The 16,849-nt window shown below is 39.8% G+C and overlaps 1 protein-coding gene across 5 annotated transcripts in view; it reads left to right on the top strand.

Annotated features, from left to right (window-relative positions):
* Positions 1-16,849, top strand: part of ATF6 (activating transcription factor 6) — a 198,685-nt gene that overhangs the window by 83,541 nt on the left and 98,295 nt on the right. For 3 of the 5 annotated variants that reach the window (XM_049635270.1, XM_049635267.1, XM_049635269.1), the window contains exon 14: positions 127-241. In XM_049635270.1, coding sequence (XP_049491227.1) covers positions 127-241 — 115 coding nt within the window. Of the gene's footprint in view, positions 1-126; positions 242-719; positions 16,561-16,849 lie in introns of those variants that run through there. The other 2 variants (XM_049635271.1, XM_049635268.1) reach the window with 2 other exon arrangements.

The raw sequence follows: 16,849 nt of genomic DNA, 5'->3' as shown, positions 1-16,849 counted from the left end.
GAATGCTGCTACTATTTTGGTTGAGAGTAATTCTTATAATTCAGACATGGCCTTAGCACGGGGAGTATTTTTGAGAGGAGGTGAAATTTTCTGGTTTAAGAACACTTTGGCCTGTTCTTCCTTCAGCAGGAACTCAGGGAGTGAGCTGCAAGTGTATTACGCGTCACCCAGAAGTTATCAAGACTTCTTTGAAGCCATCCGCAGAAGGGGAGATACGTTCTATGTTGTGTCATTTCGAAGGGTAAGTTCACTCTGAAAGAAGAAAGAAGATGGTTTTGAGTACCTGTTATGTACAGGGCATTGAGCTGAGTACCACAGGAGGTAAAAAGATGTGAGAGATAGAAAGCCGTTTAAAGAAATTATGACCGGAACAGTCTATCTCAGTTCTGTCACACGTGCTTGTTTCTGAGCTGTTCAGCATTGCGAAGACGAACACGGATTGATGTCAGGCCACAAGTTTAGAAAATACAAACCGCTTGTTGATTTTTATTCTTTGTCATTCCTGCATCCATATGGTTTGATTATTAACAAAGTAAGTAAGAATATTAAAAAACAAAAATCTGTTGAGGCTTTGTGGTGGTAGTCCTGCTTTGGTAATTGAGAAACAGACTTCCCAAATGTGGGATTAAGGTGAGTCGTGGGTGGGTCAGTAATATCGATGTGGAATGTTTGGATTTATGTCCCTAAGACTTCCTGTTCTTCTTTTCCCTCCCCATCAGACATTTATTTCTGTTGGTGAAGAATGTGTTAGTCGATGCAAAAGGAAATGGGTGCACGAGTACTCTTGGATGTTACGAATGTTAGACTAAATGGAAATAAGATGCGTGGCTGTATGCTTTCTATCTTCTTTTCCTATAAAATGAAAATACATTTTTCATGGAGTTGCCATGTGAATCTCTGTTAACACTGCTGTGTGTGAAACCAGGAACACATGAATGACTTAGAACTCCTGGGTGGTTTGTATCCTAGGCCGGCCTGCCTGCCTGCCTGCCTTCTTTCGTTCTTTCGTTCTTTCCTTCTTTCCTTCTTTCCTTCTTTCCTTCTTTCCTTCCTTCCTTCCTTCCTTCCTTCCTTCCTTCCTTCCTTCCTTCTTTCCTCCCTTCCTTCCTTTTTAAAGAATGTTGAGGGGGCACTGTTAGAAATAAACCTGTGCCAACAGGAGAGCAAACAATTCATTCTCTGGTTATGGTCACCACTATCTAAAATTGTCAGTTAATTCTTTTCCTAAGGCATGAATATCTAGTAGCTTGGAAGTTTAGAATCTGAGAACGTTGACACTTGAAGATTAGAGAAATAAGAAATTTCATATATTTTTAGCTGATAATCAAATACACTGGGAGATTTGGCATACCTCACCAATGGCATCTCATGATTTCTGCCCTTTCACAAAGTTCCTTGTGCCCAGCTTATTCTCTCAGACGTAATTGGTGTATTTCTATACTGCATCAGCCTCAAAGTTCATTTCCAGCAGCAAGGGGGCAGCTGAGAACAGGGTTTCAGCAAGGTTCCAACTGTATTGGCTGCTGAGAAGTAAGTCTTTGCCTTAGCGTCAGACACCGTCATGTTAAAAGTGGGAAGAAAAAGCTAAACTTTAGACGTGAGATGTGGGAGCACTGTGGAGAGACTTGATGGGTGTTAAAGTGAACGTGTTCAAGTATATGTTTATGGAAGCTACCACCGAAGAGTGTTTTTAACACTCGAATAGCTGTGTACTGTTTCTTAGGTTCCAGATAACTTCTCTATTATTTGACTAAAACAGTACATTTAACACATATTAGAAGTAGCAGTGGTCAAGCCATGGGTTGAAATCATGGTTAGTAACGTTTTTCTAGGGAAGAGAACAATAATTCTAGCTTTAAAGGGATTATATCTACAAAGGAAGATGAATGGTGTTTTTATTTTAAATATACACATTATATTTCTTGCGTTTGTAAGAGCTCTCTCTCTTTAGTTTGCTGTAGAAAGTGCCGTTGGAGAATTACTGATTTCCTCTCGCTGCCCCAACCTTTTGATGTTCTGGAATAAACAGTCTTTCTCATGTTCTGGAAAACTGTTGAGACTATCTGTCACATTCTGTTTGGATTTTTTATTTCCTAGTTACTGATTTATCACATCTTGGTGTTTTATGTCAAGGAACAGTAAGGATAAACCTGAACTTCATTAGGTAACAGTAGTTAGAGACAACATCCTTTTTTATTTTTTCTTGTTTTAACAGTGGTGATAAGGAAGTTAATTTGATCATGATAGCTATAAACTATGTCATGGGACAAGAATATTTGGTTCCTAAATGCTGGATGGTTCTTTTTGTTCTCGCTAAAATGAAAATGAAAGAAGTAATGACCTCATGCTTGGTTTCTGCTTCCGTTTGTCAATATAAAATATTCTAACAGTTTCATCAAAAAGGTGAGGAGCATCATTTCTTGTGCAGAAGGATGTAGGCTTTTTCTCATTGACAGAAATTCTCTTAATTGATACTATATGATTGCATTGGAATTTAAGAAATACAGAGATTCTAAAGCTTCAAGGTTTGGCTTAGTGTAAATGAGACATAACAGAAGCCATATTGTTTCATTTTATAATTGGATATGTATTTGATGAAATATTTGATTATCTAAAAAGGTGGACATAGCCATTGACCATTTAGGATACCATTATTTAATAAACCTAGCTTGTCTCAGCCTCGTACCTCCTCACACCCCACACTCCTATGCTCTTTAATCATGTTGCAGTTGAGCTGCTGAAATAATTTTCTCCAAAGCAGACTCACTCTTGGATAACTGCTGACTTCCTGCTACAGGCCAGCAGGAAAGAATGCTTGTGATCCCAATAATCCTGTCAGAGGCTCAAACCTTTTCCTGTTCTTTTGACTTGGCTTTAAGTTTTTGCCTCCAACTTAGTAACTCCCTCTACTCCCTTTATTTAGTTCCAGGTGTTCATAACCTATTTTCTTCTAAGTATTTTGTCTTTTCCTCCTTTCTTTGACTACGGTTTGGAGCTGCAGTGGTGGGAAATAACTTTTTCTCAGACTTTCAAGTCACTTTGAGTGTGGTCTGATACATTAATAAAAAAAAAATCTAGTTAAATTTAATGTTGATTTTTTTTTTTTCTCTGTGCTTTCATAGGATAGTCTGTTTAGGGAGGGAGGGAGTAAATGAAAGAATAGACTAAAATGATGTCAAAAACATGGGACAGGGACAAATAGTCAGCAAGGCTCGTGCAAGGTGGGATAAGAAAGTGACTCTAAAGAGGGGAGGAAAGAGAACATTGGGAAAAAAGGTAGGAAAATGATATTTACCTTATCTATAATTCCACTAAACATTGCAATACTATTCTAGATGCTGCTCTGTTATCTCTGAATAACAGGAGAGAGTCATTCGTGATCTTCCTGGGGGCAATTTCCCGTTAAGAACAGCCTCGTTCTGATTCAGATGGCTGTGAATGTCAGCCCACCGTATTATCTTCATTCTTAAAAATTTTTTTAATGTTTATTTATTTTTGAAGGAGAGAGAGACAGAGCGTGAGTGGGGGAGGAGCAGAGAGAGAGGGAGACACAGAATCTGAAGCAGGCTCCAGGTTCCGAGCTGTCAGCACAGAGCCCGACACGGGGCTCGAACCCACCAACCTCAACATCATGACCTGAGCTGAAGTCAGATGCTTAACTGACTCAGCCACCCAGGTGCCCCAACCATATTCTTTTCGTTCTTGTTTGAGATTTCCTTTTCAAATGAAATGGATGCCTGCTTTTTGGAACACTATTTATTTTATATTTTCTGTTTTCACTGCCTGTCCCTCAAGACAAAGTCATACATTTAACGCTGTCTTTTCATCTATTTCAGATACATACATAACGTAACACACATAAGGAGAATGTGAGCTGTAGCTGTGTGCCTGCCTCAGAGATGTTTCTCCCCCTCCTTCTGAACACTTTATGTGTTCTAGATACAGTAACCCTTTCTGAGTGTTTTATGTATTCTTAGATATAGTCCCATATTTGGGTATTTTATCCCTTCTTGGTCTCTTATAAAAAATTTGTTAGTGGTATCATGTATATGGCATGGATTGTTAGGATAACCTTAAATAATAGGGTCTTCCTGGAAGATACATGAGCAATGAAGAGGTGCAGGAACCTGGCTCAACAGCCAAATAGTCCCCCTGGGCTTGTGCTTCATAGCCTGGAATGTGTACTGGTCCTCCCAGAGATTAGCATAGTGGCTTGTCATCATTCCCGATTTGGTGGCAGTTCCAGCGATGCCACGGCACTCTTTTTCACACAGTTGCTCATTCAGACTTTCTGGATAGAAAGAATATCTGACTGTGTGTGTGTGTGTGTGTGTGTGTGCATATATACGTGCATATATCATCTCTTAGGTAGAATCTTATGTAGATGGCCTGCCTCATGAGTCATGGTTCATTGATTTGTGACCAGGGAAATAGGGTTGATTTCAAATGCATTCTCTTGCTTTGTAAGCCAGCAACTTTATGCAGAAGGAACAGCCTGGGGCCACTCTTGTGAAAAAATGATTGTGGCGAGCCTTTAGAGCTTCATAAAGTGTTTATTACACTACACAATCTGGCTTTTAAAAACAATTCTTTCTTGTATTGGTTCCTAATTGTTGGATCTAAGAGGCTTGCCTTCTCATCTAGACCATAACCGTCTTAAAGGCAGGAAAGTGTCCGATGCTTTTTTATTACCACTCCTGACACTGAGCACAATGCCAGCCACTCTGTGTTTATTTATTTATTTTTTTAAATTTGTTTTGAGAGAGAGAGAGCAAACGGGAGGGACAGAGAGAGAGAGAGAGAGACCAGATGCCAAGCAGGCTCTGTGTCGTCAGCACAGAGCCCCACGTGGGGTTCAAACTCATGAACCGTGAGATCATGACCTGAGCTGAAATCCAGAGTCAGACGCTTAACCGCCTGAGCCCCCCAGGCACCCCTAGCCACTCTGTGTTTATTAAGCAAAACAATTTTGGGTAATGGTTCACTAAGAGAAATCACAGTGATGGAAATTTGTTGCTTTTCATAATCATTAAAGGATATTTTTACATCTGCTTTGCTTAAAGCAATGTGAATCTTCTTTACTGATGCAAGGAATAACATAAGCGATGCTGAATTCCAACAGAAAATTCAGAGATGACCTTTCCTCTGCCCCTTTGTGGTGGCACTGGCCAGAGCTGCATCGGCTTCGTTCTTGACTCTGAATCTAAGGTTTAGAGCTGAAGAAATCACCTGGGTGAAATGTTTGTGAAATGTTGAACAGTTCAGAGATAGAACTTTGAGGTGCTTACATCCTCAGTGTTTAGTATTTGGCAGAAACATTTTGGCATAGATTGTCGTTTGACCTCATTGCTTTCTTGTTTTGGAGAAGAGCTTATGTCTAGTATCTGTAGAGTCCGGCAGCAAGAGCCAGAAACTTGGAGCCTTGGACAAAGCATAGGAAAGGCTCTAATTAGTGCAGGAAGGCTGACTTGTGATATTATTGGTTCAAAATGTTTGCCAAGGATTGACTCCCATGGAAGGCCATAAAAAGGAATTTCACAGAATAACAATGATATTTCCTAAGTGTAACACCTACATTAATACCTACTATATGCTTAGAAAGAATGGCATCTTTTTTGGATGCATGTTATTTATTTCTTGGAATTACTGTCTAGTGTATGAAATCTTCAGAGGCAAGAGGAATTTCCTTAGTAATCAAAGAATATTAGTCACTTTATAAAGTCTACTTCAAAAGGATTCAGCTCCTTTTGTTTTGGGACCTCACAACTGGAACATAGACACATCAATCTTGGAGGTTGGCCATTTTGTTATCTCCACTTTCATTGCGTTTTAGCCAAATTCTTTCTCTAGATAGAAAAAAAAAAATGGGAATAAATGAGTTTGGAAAGATACTTGCATTTAAAAAAAAAAAAAGTCTTATCTCAGAAGAGAGACTTTTTTAAAAAACCTTTTAGGAGGTTTTTTTTTCTAATAATTTTTAACATTGAAATATATCTCATTCAGGTCTGAAGCACATTATAAAAAATAGAGCAGAATTCTCTGAGTATCCGCTCAGCCACTTAACGATTAAATCTGTAACATTCTCTTCATTCATTTTCTCTTCCATTTCATTTATACACAAACGCTGCCACCTTCAGTGTTTACGACCATTATAGTGTACAAATTTTTTGACATAGTTTTGTTAGTTCCTTAAAATAATAAAGTAAGTACTCCTAGTCCCGTTTTACAGGTGAAGAAATTGAGGCAGAGAGAGGTTAAGTGGCTTGTCTGAGGACACAGGAATTGTAAGCAATAGAGCTAGGGCAATCATTGAGGCCTTCTAATTTAAATTTTTTTTTTTTTTAACGTTTATTTTTGAGACAGAGAGAGAGCATGAACGGGGGAGGGACAGAGAGAGAGGGAGACACAGAATCAGAAGCAGGCTCCAGGCTCTGAGCCATCAGCCCAGAGCCCGATGCGGGGCTCGAACTCACGGACCGTAAGATCGTGACCTGAGCTGAAGTCGGATGCTTAACCGACTGAGCCACCGAGGCGCCCCCATCGGCCTTCTAATTTAATACAGTGATTTTTTTCTTTACACTCTAGTGCTGTCCTTCAGACATACTACAGAATATGTAAATAGCATAATTACTCCTCCAAAGCCATTTTCTTTGCCAGATCTGCTAGGCATTTTTACTGGAGTTACCTAATAACAATTCAGATTTTTGATTACCTGATGATAGATTATTTATTAGGTTACACTTTCACAATAGTAGAGAATAACCTGATGCTCTGTAAGATTTTATCCAGGGAATGGAATAAATGGGCATTGAGAGCTTCTGGTTTCTTTTTAGAACAATTGGGGGGAAAAAAATCTATGTGTATCTTAAAAAGAAAGGACTTTAGCCAAAATAGACACCCTTTTAATAATTGGTACTCTAGAATGTCTCATAGAGAAGGGTGGTTTTTGTACATGTATAAGTGCATTTTATTATGGATTCTGTATCTGGCCTGCCAGATCCCGGAGATCAGAAACTTCTGATCTCAAGCTCCTCGTTAAATATGAATTACTGTTGTGTGGTTTTAGGGGATTTAGTCATTTGTTCCTTGGCTCTATAACAGATTGTTAGCTAACATAAATATTTCTATTATTTATACTCTTCAATGCAAATTCTAAAGTGATTTGTTTTATGTTTGAAAAATGATGATAGTGTCTGTGACTAGACTTGGATACAGAATAGCCATGGACACAGAGAACTTATAATTCACAAAGCGCTTGTTTATTTTTCTAAAGCTTTTAATTAACTTACTTATTCTGAGAGAGAGAGAGAGAGGGAGAGCAAGATCCCAAGCAAGCTCCACACTGCCAATGCGGAGCCCGACGTGGGGCTCAAACTCACAAACCGTGAGATCATGACCTGAGCCAAAACCAAGAGTTGGACGCTCAACTGACTGAGCCACCCAGGAGCTCCCACAAATAATTTAAAGTCTTCAAAACTCTCAGGGTGGTAGGCAGATCCATCTGAATCAGGACAGTTTTCCAACTGTTCATTATTTGTGTGCTCTATTTAAGTCTTTGTTTTATAACATGTTTTTCTTTCTTTTTTTTTTTTAACGTTTATTTATTTTTGAGACAGAGAGAGACAGAGCATGAACGGGGGAGGGTCAGAGAGAGGGAGACACAGAATCTGAAACAGGCTTCAGGCTCTGAGCTGTCAGCACAGAGCCCGACACGGGGCTCGAACTCATGGACCGCGAGATCATGACCCGAGCCGAAGTCGGCCGCTTAACCGACTGAGCCACCCAGGCGCCCCTATAACATGTTTTTCATGTGCACTTTTTAATCTCCCTTTTTAGGTTGCATGCTTTTTCTGGGCAGGGATAAAAATCTTTTCGTTCTGCTTTCCCTTTCTATAAGGTCTGTTGCAACACACTCCAGACTGTGCAGAGCAAGTCCTAAATAAATGTTGGCTGCTCAAATCACTGTTTATTTGTGCCCTTTAACCTTTTTATATCCTACTGTTCAAAAGATTAGTAGAGGTGGAGTTTGCAGAAACAAAAGAGGAAATCTTTCTCACTGAATGTTTAAAACTACTTTTGTAATTCAAATAGCAATGACAACTTTAAAAATACACAATCTGCTCTGATGTGGGTGGACTTTTAACCATAGAATAAAGTCCTTTCTGCAAGCCTTCTAAAGTTACCTTGAAGAAAGGTGGTGTTTAGTAATAGATAGCTTGAAATTTTGATAGTTTCCTTCTCATCAAATTTCAGATTTTTCATAATGAGGGAATATTTCCTGAAGGCAAAACTGCATTCTAAGAAAGGTATTTCTTCACATCATGAGTAGATGAGGGAAAAAAAAACGTTTTTTCAGTAATATGTTGATGCATACTTTAGAGACCTGCATTCCAGCCCTGATTCTCCCTCTCACTATTTGCTCTGTGACTTTGGACAAATCGCTTGTCTCCTTTCTTCAGTTTCTTTATCTGTAGAATGATGGAGTAGGTTTGTAGCTCTAGAAATCTATAGTATTCTTTGTGTGTGTGTGTGTGTGTGTGTGTGTGTGTGTGTGTGAACACCGTCCTCTTAGAAATCTGTGGTATTATGTTTGTTTGTTTGTTTTTCATGTTTATTCATCTTTGAGAGACAGAGACAGAGCATGAGCGGGGAAGGGGCAGAGAGAGGGAGACACAGAATCCAAAGCAAGCTCCAGGCTCTGAGCTGTCAGCACAGAGCCTGACGCGGGGCTCGAACTCACAAACTGCGAGATCATGACCTGAGGTGAAGTCGGCCGCTCAACTGAGCCACCCAGGTGCCCCGGTATTACGTTTGTTTTTGACGTAGCTAAAGTGATTCAGTCTAGTGGAGTTAGTATGTTTTAAGGGTTTTAGAAAACACCTATCACAAAAACAACAAAATGTCAAGTTACGAGGTGGGCCCATAAATTAATGAGGTTGAGTTTTTAAATTTTTTTTTTTTAACGTTTACTCATTTTTGAGACAGAGAGAGACAGAGCATGAATGGGGGAAGGTCAGAGAGAGAGGGAGACACAGAATCTGAAACAGGCTCCAGGCTCTGAGCTGTCAGCACAGAGCCCGACACGGGGCTCGAACTCACGGACCACGAGATCATGACCTGAGCCGAAGTCAGATGCCCAACCGACTGAGGCACCCAGGCGCCCCGAGGTTGAGTTTTTAATAGCTGCTGGTCTTATAATTTGTCTAATAATCACTTTCATAGTGCCTATAATGTGCCTGCCTTCAATCTTCACAGTATCCCTGTGAGGTAAGTACAGTTATTACGCTCATGTCGCAGATGGGGAACTTGAGGCACAGCGGGGTTACTCAGGTGTCTAGTATGACATAGTCTGGACGTGACAGAGTCTAGTTTAACCAAGAAAGTCTGGCTCCACAGTCTGTTTATGATCATTTCCCTATATTGCCTTTCTAGAACCTTTATATATCCAAATGTCTTTTCTTTCACAGTATTCAATTTGGAATTTAATTCCATGGATCTCCGTGTTCATAACATACACTGAGTTGCTTCAGGTTAATTTTCCAAAGAGAACAAGATCCAAGACAAAGCCCAATGGAAAACCAAGCCACATGCTATGTAAAGTAATAGTGTAGGAGGAACAGCAGGTAGCAGGGGAACACAGAGAAAAGGTTAGAGATGGAGAAGGAGAATTGGAATAGTATACCACAGATGAAGTGAGAAAACTGACTTGTTTATTTGATTTTAAAACATGGAGGTTGAGGAGGAAGAGTTCGAAAAGAAGGTGGTCAACAGTATCGGGTCTTACAGAGCTCGCTGAGAATGAGACATGAGAAAAGTCCATTTGTTCTGTATAAACATGGAAGTCATTGGTGATTTGAGATTACAGTTGTGGTAGAACAGATTCAGAACGGAATCCAGAGGCAGTAGGAGAGAACGTGAAGGAAATAAAGTGGTGGGTTTGGTAAACTTGGCATTTAAGGGAAGGTGGATGGCCTGGATATGGTTAAAGAGAGCTAAGGGCGCGCCTTGTGTGTGTGTGTGTGTGTGTGTGTGTGTGTGCATGTGTGTGTGTGTGCATGTGTATGTGCATGTGTGTGTGCGTGCGTGCGTGCCTTTGTTTAAGGATAAGGATAAAGGTAAAATATACGGCAAATGCAGACTGTTGTGGTTAATTTATATATATTGAATGTAAGAAGGAGCATATGTTTTATTCTTGACAGCTGTTTTAAAAGAAAATAAGCAAGTCATTGTTCGTTCCTCATCTTAATGCTTTTGTGTTTAAAGCAGAGCATGGAGAAAGTTGAAGAACAATTCTTGTTTGTTTATTTGCAGTGGGACTACAAAAAAAAAGAGTATGGAATTAAAACCAGATTTTTAAAAAATAAAATCATATTTCAAGTATTCCTTGAGGCATCAAGTCTTTTAAATCTTAAATAAAGAGGCATTTTTAAAATAATGGCCAAGAGTTTTAAAAATATAAAGCTTGATAGAACTCTTTCTAATTTAATTTATACATAGATGGTCTAGGATTTTTTTCCTCCTGTAAAGCCAGAAAACTAGCAACGTAGGCTGTTAAATCATTTTATGTCTAAACAAAGTTTGGTGTAAGTTTTTTGATGATGTCACAATCTTAATTATGGAGGAAGCAATTATTATGGTTAGGAAAAGTTGATGATTTACGATCTGACTCAGGATTAAGGTCTGAAACACTCGTGTCATTTCCTCCCCTCCCCCATATGTGGTGATTTGTTCATTTTGGACTCTGATTTGTTTAACTTTAACACCATCAGCAAATGTGAACACTGACACTTAGTTGGTTTTTGCTGAAAAATCCTAAGGCTAGCAGTAGCGTGATATTTATTTTAAGGCATTGATGCTAATCTATGAAGAGCCTATTAGGAGTAGGCTTTGAGGAGTTTTCCAACTCCTAGTATGGGAATCACATTGGAAGTCAACAGGATGGATGATTAGTTGAGACCAGGAGTGTGGAATATGTCTAACTAAATGATGATGTGATTGTTTGCTTCATGTGTATTTCCTCTGCCTGGCCCTAAGCACCCTGAGGGCAAGAACTGTCTCTGTCTTAGTCATCACTCTATCCCTAGTCTCCACCAGAGCACCAGGCATATTGCAGATACTGATTGAACACACCAACAGACTGGATACCATCCACCAACTTGACACCATAGTCTAGTTTATACCACCACCACAACCTGATAGAGAATTTGTGATAGACCAGCTTCTTGACCGTTTTTATCAGGGCCATCTGCGTCTCATGGTGAATCTGAAAACCAGTCTCTGAAAAGTAATGAATTCAGATGCCAAGGCTAGTTACCATTATGCATGAGGGAAGCTATCCACTCAGGAGGATCCTCTTGTATTTCAGAGTTGATGTCGGTAGTACACGGAGAGAGATGATTTTTCAGTTAGGACGCCAACCAGACCGTGGTGTCATTTTAAGCTCCAAAATTCACAAGCCACGGACTGAATAAGCTCCATATTGCTGGAGGCTCATCTATACTGTATGCCCGTGGTGTCCTAGAAGGATGGGACGATGTTAGCATTTTAGTCCCTGCGGAGCGTTTATTTTGAATATGGAAGGTATTCAAGAAAAGCTTGTCAACTTGAATTGTTAAATCTTCCATAAACCGTGTCGGGAATAATTTTAGAGTCATCTACGTTTGATCATGATACGCCTAGAAATAAATTTTGAAGATAAAACTAAAATATATCCTACCGAATAAACAGGCCTCTGTTATCCAGTTTAAGTTCTATAGCTATCTCTCTTCTGATTCCATTTGTTACCGAATAGGAATTCAATAGCTTATTCTATTAAGAAGGGGTCTGCCTTGGAGGGGTGTCAGATATTTACTTTGAAGTCTCTTAAAGACACTGGTTGCCTTCTCCCTGTAAAATGTGCTTTGAATTAGTGGCTTTTCAGTATCCATTCTGGTGGAGGTACAAGCAGTGTGAGCTAACAAGAATGATAGATAGTCAAAAAACAATTTTTCCTTGACTTTGAAATGAAGAAAATCCAAGTCAGAGCTATGCAGGCACACATTTATTCGATCAGATGTGTACTCACTCATTTTCTATGTGTTTGACCCTGACCTTTCAGTCTTCCATTTTGCCATCAGGCCTTAAGACCCACCTGAGATATAAGAAACTGGAGATCCTTAGTTTGATGTAGGCCAGTGTTCCTCCAGCTTTCTGGTTTCGTAACTCCTTTATATTTTCCAAAATGCAAAGAAACGTGAGTGAGAAGAGTGGCATGGTTTTCCATTGTTATGGATCTCTTCAGTCGATGGCTTACTAGAACCCAGCTGGATTCATGTATCTGCTTCCACATTAATCATTTCTTTTTGGTTGAAATCTGTAAAGAAAACCTAGCCTCACATAGATAATGTAGTTGGATAAGGAGGGAATCTTTTTAAAACCTTTCGGATAGTTGTGCGTATTCTTCTTTGATACGACACCATTCAACGAGAGATCGTTTCTTAAAGGTTAGTTGCGGTGTAGAAGCCAAATCTGTGAGCTTTTAATTCGAGTACTCAGGTACATTAAAATCCCTTCGTTTATTTGCATTTTGGATCTTTCACCATGCATGGTTTTGTAACATCCCACATTGGTCATTTGGAGAATCTTGGCTCACTGAGTTATACGGATCTTCCAAATGTTCACATGTTTTATTACACATTATTTTAAAAATCACATTCTCTACAATCTACATTCTTTACAAATCTTACCAGGAAAGTCTTTAAGTATCAGGAAGCTGTCAAGGTTATGGTAGCAGATGCAAGTTTTCCAAAATCCTAGTTTTCGCTCAAAGGCTCAAATTTTACCATTGTCAGAAATACTGTCAGTTGTTTTCCTTCAAGTGTCAGGTTCCTTTAATTTATTTTCAAGTAAATGTCTATCAGATATCCACGTCTAAATAACTACAGTTTGTCTATATGATATTCTTTTAAGTAAACCTGGTGTTCCATTAAGGCAGTGGCTTATACAGCTCACAAGTCAATACAGAAGTGATTTTCCTCTAGACAATCATAATACTTTGTGAGGCACCAGAAGTGCTCTATGTGTATTTCCTGTTTGTTACACAGAATACCAAGAATCTAATCAGAGGTCAAGATTTAATTAATAATTTTTATTTTTTATCAAGGATATCCTTCATTTGAACTGATTTTGTGTGTGTGTGTGTGTGTGTGTGTGTGCCCGAACATGGGGTGAGAACTAACACAGTGGACTCTAACACAGTTGGGTCCCACTGCGTTGGTAAGGCACCCGCAGTGCCTTTGCACCATCAGGGTGGATGATGAGATTCAAGAAAGTTACTCATCACTAAGTATTTTAGTCCTGTTTATGTTTGTTGCCAAGCATTCACTTGAAAGATCCTTGTTGCTGACTGCTTGGAGCTGCAGTTGATCGGATATAAACAAAACGTTAAGTCTATAGATTCTTTTATGGGCAAAACAAGAGCACAATTCTGTGGTGGAAATATTAACTTAGTCTTCATATTTGCAGCGAAATCTTTAATTTGACGAGTTACTATAAGATAGTAGCAAGGCGGTGATTTCTTTTCCTGATCTTTCATCCAGCAGGCACTGAGCAGGGTCAGCTATCCAAGATTTTATTAGTTTCTCAGCCATTGTGTGTGCTTCCGTAGCCAGTGCGTTATAGCGTAACATGCAAGATGTTTCGGTGGTCTTTTCATTTCTAGAAGGAAAAGCTGTAACAGATTTTAATTTTTAAAGAATTCATCACATCTTTGTTTAAAATATTCAAGTCCTTTTTCTAAGTGATTGGTCTCAGAATGACACCGTAACTTAGCTGACACCATAATATTTGAAATGTTTTCTTGCATCAGAGACAGTAAGATAAATTATTAACACCTATAGTACAAGAGAAAGATAGCTTTCAACATATGGTCATTTCTTATTAACAGTTTCGACCAGTTTCTTTGGAGTGGATTCCGCCTTTCCGTGAGTCACAGAATTCTCTAAAGTGTCAGTTTTACCTTTTTCAGCATCTTAGATACAGACAGTACAGTTGTGGGGTAAGGAAGCAAGTCTTCTAATCTCCCATTTTTAAGCCAATTATTCAACCTTAAATAGGAGAAAAACATGTTGCAGATATTAGGAAATATTAAATTTAAGAGTAAGAGTTTCTTGTAAAATTTAGAAGTTTTCAAAAAAATATAAATACTATTACAAAACAACAAAATAGACTTTCTTGCTTGTATCTAGATGGTAAGTTGCATCCATGTAACTAAACTCCAGATTAGTATGTTTTCAGGACTTTCTCCTTTAGTCTGCTACTAGATCATAAGGCTTATATATTTATCTTAAGATTCATTTTTTCATGCACCCAGGGAACTTTTTTTTTTTCCAGAAACAGTTTAATGAGTATGATGATGAAATGCTGGGGGCAAGTGTTCCAGTGATAAATCTGCCTCTGTGCTCCTGCAGTTTGTATTCTACTTGATGGGACTGACTAGAAAACCGAAAAAGTAGACAGAAAAATTTGTAAAATAATTGACAGATACAATACAAAGACAGTAAGATTTATGCAGAAAACAAACAGTGGGATCAGGGATTAACAGGGAGGTCTACTGAAGACTGGATCAAGGATGCTCTCTTAAGAGGTGACATTTAACGGACAGTGAGGCTGGGATTCCAGGCAGAGAAAAGAGCACCTGTACAAGGCGGGAGAGAGCCTGATTTGAGGTACTGAAAGAAAACCAGTGTGGCAGAAGACTTAGCGAATGAGGTGAAGGTAGGCTGAGTAATGAAAATGAGGCTGGAGGGATTGGAAGGAGCCAGGTCATGCAAGAACTTGTGAGCTCGGTTTTATCCTGAGGGCCAACGAAGGGATGTAAGTAACCGAGTGACACGAATGATAGAGTTTGCAGGGTGACTTCAGTTGTCGTCTGGGCAGTGGGTTAGAGGGAGACATGTTAGAAGCAGAGACCAATCAGAACGCTTTCTCAGCTGTCCAGTCGATATGATGATGGCAGTGTTGTGATGAATGGGTTCTAAATACATTCTGTAGGTAGATTCAGTGGGAATTGGAGACATACTGGATATGTTCATATTTCTAGCTTGAGTGACCAAGTAGATAGTGGTACCATTTACTGAGATGAAAAAGGTTTGGGGTAGAGCAGGATAGGTGTGAATTTTAAGAGTTCTTTTTGGACACATGTAAGTTTGAAATGTCTGTGAGACATTTCAAGGGGACATGTTAGATTGGCTCTGTGAATTTGATACTTGGGGAGGGGAGAACTCTGAGCTGAGAAGTTGAATTTAGGAGTTGACTGTTTAGAGGTATTTAAATCCATGAGCATGCTGTCCTCATCTAGGAAGAGAATGTAGAGGGAGAAGGAGGTCCAGGCCTGAGTGAGAGATCCCATTGGAGAAGATTAAGCTAACAAACCAGGCTGAAGTGGAACAGCCAGCAGAGGAGAAGGAAAGCCGGGAGAGGAGATGTTTTCCAGGGGGCAGTAGTGGTTGACTTGAATATCACTGAGGGGTCAGGTAAGATGGAGGTGAAGAGCCACTGGCTGTGGCAACATGAAAGTCATTGGCTTGTCCTTGACAAGAGCCCTGTAGTGACAACATGGAAATGAAGGTTAGATTAACAGTGGATCAGGCAGTAAGGAAATGAGGGCACCATGACTATTTTAATAGCATTGGCTATAAAAGGGAACAGAGAACAGGAATTTTTTAATCTCAAAATAACAACTTAAATTTTTTTGTTTTTTCACTTTAGAGAGAGAGCAGGAGTGGGGGAGAGAGACAGAGAGAGAATCTTAAGCAGGCTCCACACTCAGCAGAGCCCGACATGGGGCTCACTTCTACGACCCTGGGATCATGACCTGAGCCAAAATCAAGAGTTGGATGCTCAACCGACTGAACCTCTGGGGCTCCCCAACAATGCAAATTTGTAGAGAATGAACTAGTCGGTAGGAAGAGAGCGGTATTATGGGAGAGGTAATGAGGTCATTGACAAGGAATGAAAGGTCGAATTCCTATTACAAGTAGAAAGATTGCCCTTTGCCAGAAGGTAGGATCTTCATCCTCTTGCAGTAGGGGCCGGACAGGTTCATAGGTAGGAGGTTTGGTTCCAGGAAGGTAAGAGAGGACACCTCTGAGGGTTTCTGGTTTCCCCCTGAAGTATGTTGTGATTGTCTCGTGCGTGCCAGAGAAATGGCAGGATTGTCAGGCCATGGTGGGGTGCCAATTTGCAGCATAAGTGATATTTTTGCAAGAAGGTGCCAAGTATGGGGTTACAGTTGATTATTAAGACACAGGCCTTGTACTCAAGGACTTTCTAATCTAAAGAATTGAAAGACCGGGAGCGCCTGGGTGGCTCAGTTGGGTAAGCGTCTGACTCTTGTGTTGGCTCTGGTCATGATCTCACAGTTCGTGAGTTTGAGGCCTGCATTGGGCTCTGTGCAGACGGCGTGGAGCCCGCTTGGGATTCTCCCTGTCTCCCCGTCTCTCTGCCCCTCTCCTGCTCACTCTCTGTCTCTCAAAAACAAATTAGTAAACATTAAAAAAAAAAAAAAAAAAGAGACCAGTACTTAGAATACAGTCGGATACAAGGAAATCTTCCCGGAGACTTACCACTAAGCTGAGACAGAACTGCTCTGAGATACTTTACCTAAAGTTATGACATCATAGGTCATGGTAACACAAATATTCCTAGAAGCATGATAGTCACAACCGTATTGTTACATCTTTATGTAATGGCTCGTTTTCTTTCTGCTAATATCATCAGGCATCTTTGAATTTCTGACTGTCGTTAGCACTTTGAGGTTTTGTGACAAATCGCCATCCCTCCTTTCCTTCTTCTGCTTCTTTCCCCTCAC

The sequence above is a fragment of the Panthera uncia genome, chromosome F1 (assembly GCF_023721935.1).
Source record: "Panthera uncia isolate 11264 chromosome F1, Puncia_PCG_1.0, whole genome shotgun sequence".
Taxonomy (NCBI): Eukaryota; Metazoa; Chordata; class Mammalia; order Carnivora; family Felidae; genus Panthera; species Panthera uncia.
This window is presented reverse-complemented; position numbering and strand designations above follow the sequence as displayed.